Source organism: Indicator indicator, chromosome 5, assembly GCF_027791375.1.
Source record: "Indicator indicator isolate 239-I01 chromosome 5, UM_Iind_1.1, whole genome shotgun sequence".
NCBI lineage: Eukaryota > Metazoa > Chordata > Aves > Piciformes > Indicatoridae > Indicator > Indicator indicator.
Genome location: NC_072014.1, coordinates 32,879,228 through 32,887,741, shown reverse-complemented (window position 1 = coordinate 32,887,741; position 8,514 = coordinate 32,879,228). Strand labels below are relative to the sequence as shown.

Here is an 8,514-nt window from a genome sequence, read left to right as displayed (position 1 = left end):
CACCTCCCAGAACGGCCATACTCTAGGCCGGGCATGGGCAAGCCTGTGCCCCGGGCCAGCGCTGCGCTGCCTTTCTCCGCTACGCCAGGCCACGCTGGGGAGCGGAGCAGCCTTGCCCGGCTCCGCCCGCCAGGGCTGCGCTGCTGACTCAGCCGCGGGGGGGCCCGGAGGGCGCCCCGGCCCCTCAGGCGTGGCGGGCGGGAGGGCTGCCCGCCGCCCTCCGGGGACATAAAAAGCCGCGGGCAGAGGCTGCCTTCGTCTTTTGGTGCTGCCGGCAGCATGACCGCCATCGGGGCGCAGGTACGTCGTCTCCCGGCCGAGACGGGGCACTAGGAAGGCTCCGGTTAGCCGGACCGCGCATCGCACGGCCGTGCGGTTGTTGCTTCGGCTTGTCTCTGTGCGGCCGGGGTCGCCCCGACTCTCCCCACAGCTGCGAGCTCCAACCGGCCGGATTCCCCCTAGCCTCCCCTGACCGGCGGCACCTCTCGCGGTCCGTGGCTCTCCCGTTTCCACCGGCGGGGCTGCAGCCGCTTTTCCCGCCGCACCTGGCTCGCTGTTCACCGCCGCGCAGGGCTGGAGCAAGCTGCGGGCTGCTTGACTTGGCCTTTAACTACATTTCGGGCCCCTTTCGAGAGGCAGGGGAGCGTGCGTTCCCCATACGGGTCAGCAGGGGCTGCAGCCGGAGACCTGCGCCCGCTGGGGAACCGAGCTGTAAGGCTGAGGAGCCGAGCGCTCACCGCTGCTGCTGCTGCCGCCAGGAGCAGGGGACCCCGGCTGGCTGCAGCCCAGGAAAGTTGTGGGAAAAGAAGGACAGTGCTAGCACTTGGGTACCCCCCCGCTCTGCTTCTGCCTCCTCCCTCGGCCCAACCGTCAGTCTCCATCCTCCCAGGTGCCAGTGGGTTCCTCCAGCCTTGCCAGAGCACGAGGCTGTGCCGCAGGGGCCGTGGGGCAGGGATTTTTCCCAGCTTGGAGCCTTTGTGATCCCGAACCCGGACCTTGACGTGGGAGCATTGTTCGTGCAGCCAGGGAACCGGGAGAGCTTCACCCACCCTTCCTTTCTCTTGGGTACGGCCTGTAACCACTGCCTTAGTCTGCAAGAAGGGTTTGATGTGCAGAAGCAAATCACTTCAAAGGCTGAAGTCCCACATCTTTGTCCCTTTGGCTGCATTTCACTCGTAAGTAGTGCCATTAACTCAAGTTTTTTCTTCCTCCCACTATCCTTTAAGGCACAGAGGCTGCTGGCCCACCGGAGACCACAGAAATCCTTCTTTGAGACCCTCATCAGGGGCCTGATCATCTTGTGCGTGGCCATAGCGGTGGTCTTGTCGTCCATCTCCATCTGTGATGGCCGCTGGCTGTTTGCAAGAGGTCAGCTCTTTGGACTGTGGCACTTCTGCACCGTGAACAACGACAGTGTCCTGAAGTGTGTCACTGACCTCAGCCTCACCAAGGTGGAGGGGCTGAGCGTGGGGGTGATTCCAATAAGAAGCATGGTGTCCTTTGCTGTTGTGGTAGCCATATTTGGCCTGGAGCTGCTGATGGTGTCTCAAGTCTGTGATGATGCCAATGCAAGGCAGAAGTGGTCAATGGGCTCAATTCTCATCCTTGTCTCATTTTTACTGTCAGCCACTGGGGTTCTGAGCTTCTCCATCCTCATGAAGGATCACCTCACCTTCACAGGCTTCACACTGTCATACTGGTGTGAATTCATTGCTGCCTTCCTCTTCTTCCTTAACGGAATCAGTGGACTTCACATCAACAGCCTCACACACCCCAGGAACAGGGTTTGCAAAATCTAGGCACAAAGGGTGTACCTCTGCCTTTATGTAAACAGCTTTGCCAATTAGACTGGAAAAAAAAATACAAAAATGGGAGTCTAATGAAGTTTGAAAAGGACACCATGTCTTAAATTGTATGCAAGGAGTGAAAGCATGAATCAGTCTTGGTGCCTGTAGGAGACATACCCGCCCACTGTGCAGTGTGGAGAGCCGCACAACATGGGCAAAGCGGAGACTGGGAGTAGCTGCCACTGCAGTGTGCTTTCCTGGAAGACTGGATTAAAGATGGTGTTCTGTTAGACCCCCAGGGAGGTGACAGACTTATCTACACACGTGGGCTGTTCTGTGGCTTTGCAGAAAGCCTGTACTGCTATGGATTTGGGGTTGCTATGCTTTCTCCCATACTCCGGAGCCTGCAATGAGTGTGAGACAACTTTGGTGTGTTTATGGCTTTGCTCCATCTCAAAGGCAGATGATTTATTACTAGCCATGCTCACTGGTGTGAAGTATTGAAAATCTTCACTGGATCTCACTCCTTCACTTCTCTTTCAAAAGAGAAGGCACGTGGTTCTCAATATAGTCACTCATTTTGTTTCCTGTTGGCACATTCCCTGTATCTGTCCTTTCCTCTGTTGTTCTGGGACATTTCTGGCAGAGGTGTGGGGAGATGTAGCTGTCCTGGGGCCAAGGGAAGATGTTGGTTGATGCAGGTATACAGGAAAGGGTTGTGAAGCCTTCCTCAGGCAGGAGAGTGTATTCCTGAGCTCACAGACTCTCACTGCCACTGCTCCTCTGCCACCTCTGTAAGACACAGCCTAGTCTGACCCCCTCACAGCCCTTGCTGTTCACAGTAATGGGGCATTGCTCTTGCTCTTTGAGGCAAGAGGGACAAGCTCTGCAGGGGCTTTAGGTGTGCACTGTGGCCGGGCAGACCATGCTGACACCCCTGTGCTCCTCTGGAGTGTGTTTTAGTTGTTGGAATGTCCTTCTGGGGCAATGGGAAGTCTGCTCATCCTGTAGCTGAGAGTCTCCTGTAGCATTTTTTTCTGGAGGAGAAAGCTCTAAATCCTCCTGAACAGGCCCAAGTCCTTCCCCTCATCAACAGTGGGCCTGGGAGGAGAAGCAGCCCATGATTGCCTAAGGTGGGGGTGGGTTGATGAGGGCAGTTCTAATCTGCCACAGCTGATGAAAATACAAAGAAATTTGAGCAAAATTATATTAAGACTGGTCTTTCTTCTGCCAATGCCTGAGTCAAGATCTCTAAAATTACTGCAACTTTGACGTTTTCCATGGTATGTGATGTAAAATGAGAGAAGACTCAGCAGGAGACCTTGGAGGCTCGTTGTCCTGCACATGCCCTCCCTGTCCAACTTACAGAACTGTGTTGTTTTCTGAGCGTTTTGAAGTTCCTGCTTTATTGTTTTCTATCTGCTGGTAAAGCTGTCTGTGCTCTCGAAGTACAGATGGCTCTGCGGGTTTCATCTCTGTTGAGTGAGGTTTTGGTTTCCTGTGCAGTGACAATACAATGTTCTAATGACACAATGTTTCACCTGAAACAAAAGCATCATAGCACAGAGGTTGAGAAGGCTGTGCAGGCAAGCTAGGAGTGAACAGCTTTGTCTCAGACAGCGAAGACTCTTTAAGTCCTGCCTGAGCATACCTGCACGTTTGCTGAATGTGGTCCTGTGGATGGTCTTGCCTTCATGAAAATAGTCTCCATTCCTTCTCAGATTTCCATAACTTCTTAAGACAACACTCCTAAGCCTGTTTTGCAATGCAGTTTCAGACAAGACTTGCTCTGGATGGTGCCAGTTGTGCTTTCGCAGACGAATCTGCCCCTCCTTCTGGCAAGACAGCGCCCAGAGCTGTGCTCTGCAGCCAACTCCTGAAACTGCAATTTTGGGGGTTCTGTCAGGGTTTCTTGATCCACTCTCGAGAAGAAGGACTTGTGCCCTTAACCTGCCTCTGGAAAACTGCACTGTGGTTGTGTCTCTTTGTGCAGGTGCTTTTGATTCCCTGAATTGCACTGCTGGAAGATGTGCCGGTGGGCTGAACTTGCAGATGCTTGCATGAACAGTGCTGTTGCCTTTAGCAGAGCCACTTAAGCCCAGAAGGAGACTGCGAAGTCCCGTCTGAAACTGTTGCACTTTGGTATTATGACGTGATAAAGTGCCTTGACTAACCAATAAATCAGTTGTGATGCCTAGAGGTGCCCATGCCAGGCAGGACATGAGGTTAAGGGGGTCCACGACTTGTCTAGAAACATGGATGTAATGAGTGCCTTTGTGGTGACATCCAAACTTGGAAATCAATTCTGTGTGTACTCCCTTTAGTCCTAGTGGGAGGCAGTGCCCCAGCCACTTCCCTGAGGAAGGCAGCATAGCCAGACTGAGTCCCAAGCTGGTGCCTCCCACTCGGGTTTGAGGGAGGCAGTGGACAATTGGCTATTGAGTTCACACAAGACTTGGTGCAATTGTGAGTGATTTTAGGTTGCCCTCTACTAGCTGAAGAAGAGGCCTTTTGTTGGGGGAGGTAGGGAATCCTCTAGGGAAAATACAGTAACTTTTTTTTCCCAGCTGGCTTTCTGTAGTACTTCTTGACTTACTATCACTGGGAGATGTGTTTTGATGGCTAAATATTACAAAACAGGGTTGATTGTCTTGTAGGTTGTCTTATATACAGCAGCCTGCCAGCAATGCGTAACTGTTCATTTTCTGAAGCCTGTGGAAAGTGTCAAGCAATATTCCTGAAGTTTGTTAAATAAATTTCTTTTAAATAAGGCAACTGTAATTCTTTTACCATTTAGATATTGGGGTGCAGATTTAAGGGGATGAGTAGGGTTTACTTAATCTCCCAGGCACCATTCTGTGTGTTTACCCAGCTAGACTGATGAAGAAACAACTGCTTGGTGCTTTGCCAAGCTCTGATCAAGGAAGCTGGGGCCGCTGTGCACTCCTTTCCCCTCCAACATGTCCTCACCAACCCAAGCGGCCAGCACTGCTTTCTTGCCTTGCAAAACAAGAGGAGCAGTCAGCTGTGCTGCTTTGTGGGAATTAGAGATAACCTCGTAGGCTCTTAATGATTTCCTGCTGTTGCCTGTGCTCTGTTTACCAGCTAAAGAGCTCTTTCCTGTGTCCTTCGCCTCCCTTTTCCCACACTGCACCCTATGTTTGAAGCATCCTTGCTCTTTCCCCAGCTCTGCTTATTCGGACTGCAGAAGTGGTATCTGAGTACAAATGTATTTATACAGCTTTTTGTTTGTTTTTTTTTTTTTTTGTTCCAAACTCCCTGTAATAACAGGTTTAGTCAAATGTCAGGAAAACAAATTTCCAGCTTCACCACTGAATTTATGTAATCTCAAGATTAATTAGCACCCAGTGTTTGCTTTATGAGGGGAGAGGTCATGGGCCTGTCTCAATACAGGACCTGCTAGCTAGGGAGATGTTGTGGACTGCTACAGGTATTTTGATTTTAAGTTTAAATTGCCTTAATCAGCTGTGCTTGGAAGGAACCAGGTCTGGGGGTTGAGATTTGCTTGCTTTTATGAGTCAGAGGAAGGTGATCACAGAAGAACCATTCTCATCTGCTTTCTCCTTCCTTCTACTGGGACATGTGGTAAGCAGGTAATGTCCCTTCTTCTAAACCTTCTGTATCAACTTGCTTAAGAAAGAAAGGTCTGTCCTGGGGTGGGGTGTCCTGGAAGGAGCCTCTCACCTTTGGGTGTATCCACCTCCTCTGAACTGGAGCCACCCTTTTCTGAAAAAGTCCTATCTCAGCTCCCCCTATGCCTGCCCAGTGAGAAGTTGCACAATGTAATTATGCACTGCACAACAACAGTACTTTTCGCTTCTGATGGTCTTTCTTGGAACTTCCTTGTTGCTATGTTGGTAGAGAAAAACATTAATCATTTCCTCTTAAATCCAGCCTTGAGTGTTATCTAAGTGTTCAGGCTGCTGGAGCTGCTGCCTGCACTGCTGGCTTGCAGAGCTGCCACTGGCTTTTCAGGGCACTTGGACTGAGTAGCCAGAGGCTGTCACCAGTGTCCCAGAACAAAGATAGCAATGACTTGTCTGAAAGATGGTACTCCAGTCATATTTACTGATAACAAAGGCCTGCTTTACATTGAATAATGAGGAGCAAAATGGGTGAACTCTGAATATGGAGCCTGTGTCAGTAGTTTTGGGCTACTGAGCCTGAAGTCTGCGGGCCTTACACCGGTTCATCTGCCTTTAAGCATTGCTCACTGAGATTTGCTTTCCTGTTCCTCTCCATCTGCTTATAAACATGTCAGCATTCCCAGAGCTGAGTAACTCTTTTCTTTAGTATTCTTCAGCACAGTTATTCAAAAGGAAGTCTCCAGCAGTGAAGCGTGTTTTTGCGTTGCCTGCGTAGAAGACAGGCAAGATAAGAACCTGTCCCACTATGGTGGTGTTTGTCGGCAGGTTTCTACATCCAGGTCACAGCATTGTAACACCTGGGCCTGCCTGCTGTGGCACCTCTCCAAGTGGACTTGCTTTTCCCAAAGAGCCAAAGACTCCAAAGGCCAGCTGACATACAGGGGTTTTATGGAACTCAGCCCTTCATACAGACCAGGCCAGTGCTTGATACCAGAAGCAAACATGTAATGCAGGGATCTGGGAGCACTTCTTGGGTTTCATTGTTTTCAGGAAAGCCAAATCGAACCAAAATGGCTATATAAAACAATAAATTGTACTAGAACTATATATATATATAAAAATATATAAAGCCCAGAATCATTTTATTTTGGGGCTTGTGGCTCATCCCTGTTTCACAAGGACTCCTGTACAAATGGGTATCACATTCAGCCTGGGCTCCACCTGACTCAGCACTGCAGGGCTGAGCTCTTGCATTGGCTTATGGGAGAGGCAGTAATTGCACCAGATCTAATTTATTATAAGTTATTGTATCTCTGAATCTGTATTTCTTCATTTATGCTGGAAGAAGGCACTTGCATTTAAAACAAACAGCTGCTTCGGCTCAGCTGATAAATGTTTAATTCTTAAACAGGGAACATGAAAATTGTTTCACTCTTCTTGGTCTTATTTGTAGGCCAGAGAGAAAATTAGACTAATGGTTGTATCTTTTTTGGAATTATCTGACTTGTTAGCTGTGCTGGCACTGAGTGAACCCTCAAGAAGTTTGCGGGCTTAGTGTAAGTCATCCAAACGTGCATGGTTGGGCTTTCACTTCTTCCTTGGTCACAGGACTGATTCTGCTTCTACTCTTCCTTCCACTTGCTTTGGCTGAGTTTTAAAGGACAAAATCGACTCAAAACTTTGCATTTCCAGAAACATAACTTTAAAATTAATTATTTTAAATGCTTAGCAGTTCACTGCTTTATATCTGATTTCCCAGCCCCCTCCCTGGTTTAAAAGAGGATCAATTCTCCCACTGCTGGGTGACCTGCATCAGCAGGCAAAGCAAACTGCAAGAGAGAGCAGAGCAAAGGCAAAAGCCTCCCTCCCGCCCAGTACCCTTCCTTGCCTGGCTACCATCAGTGGGGCTGCCAGGTGCCTCACCCGGGAGGACATGCTGCTGTCAACGCTCAGCACCAGGAGAGAGAGAAAGATATTTTTACCTTGAAAACAGTGCCAATAGCACTCCAAAACCTGCTTCTGCATAGGTAATTTAACTTTGAAAGCAATCCTTCTAATTTCTCTGCACGTTTGCCTTCTGGTAAAATGGCAGAAGTCTACCATGACAAAAGCTGGTTGGAGCAGTTTTGGCATAGCATTTGGGGAATGCCACTCGGTCACTGTTTGACATACTATGCACATTTTCCCAATGTCTCATAGGCGATTGAGGGAGAAATGTGATAAATGCCCCTCAATTCCTGTTCAGTCATCTTTGACCTTGAAGAAAACCAGGCAAGAATTTCCCCAGCTAGAGAAATGTTGATACAAAATTAAGTAGGAGGCTTGATTGTACATGCCAAATGAATTCTTTTATCCCTTTCCCATACAAGCCAGGGAAATTTACTTAACAATTTTATCCCTAAGAACATAAAGCTGTAATAGAAGCATAGATACCTTGTGACAGCATATTACAGTGCACAGTCTTGCAGATTTCAGACACTGAGTGATCACAGAGATTTTTGACAGCTACTGTGGTGGGTTTTTTACAAGATATATTGTAGTCCAGGTCAGCTGAGTTTTAAGTGTCTAAAGGGCTTTCACTGATTCCCTTCAAAGACTAGCTGGACAAGTCTCAGATGCACACCCAATAGGAAAGCATCATCTTACTGAAGCTTCCTTGGCCACCTTGTAATATACTAAAATAACTTTTTTACCATTTCAAAAATACATGGAGATCCAGATTGGACTAGTCTTAATTCCAAGGTCTCCACTGTTAGAACACATAAAGGAAGAAAACTGTCTGAAACTGTTATTTAAGCATGCCTGAGTGATGGATATGCAGTCAGAGAGGAAACAGGAGCTCATCTGTGCTTTATGATCTCAGTGTCCATCATAAATCACCACAAAAGAAAGACTTTGAATCTTGGTAAGTGTTAAGAGATTAACTTTGCACTTTAAACCCATGGGCTGTGCCAAAGGATGGCTGCCCAGAGAAGCTTGTTAAGTCTCTTTCTCTGGAGGCATCCAAAACCCACCCAGATGCATTCCTGTGTGACCTACTCTAGGTGATGCTGCTATGGCAGGGAGGTTGGACTAGATAATCCTTTGAGATCTCTTCCAACCCCTAACATTCTGTGATA

At 48.6% G+C, this 8,514-nt stretch overlaps 1 protein-coding gene across 1 annotated transcript; it reads left to right on the top strand.

Annotated features, from left to right (window-relative positions):
* Positions 1–278: 278 nt before the first annotated feature.
* TMEM37 (transmembrane protein 37) lies at positions 279–1,809 on the top strand. Its single transcript, XM_054380981.1, has 2 exons — positions 279–300; positions 1,227–1,809. The coding sequence occupies exons 1-2, from the start codon at positions 280–282 to the stop codon at positions 1,797–1,799; spliced, it is 594 nt and encodes a 197-aa protein (XP_054236956.1). The 5' UTR covers position 279; the 3' UTR covers positions 1,800–1,809.
* Positions 1,810–8,514: the final 6,705 nt, after the last annotated feature.

Bases quoted from the DNA above. Each gene is read 5' to 3' on its own strand.
- TMEM37 (XM_054380981.1), top strand. From the start codon at position 280: ATGACCGCCATCGGGGCGCAG. The intron at 301-1,226 runs GTACGTCGTCTC...CTATCCTTTAAG, and splicing joins TGACCGCCATCGGGGCGCAG to GCACAGAGGCTGCTGGCCCA.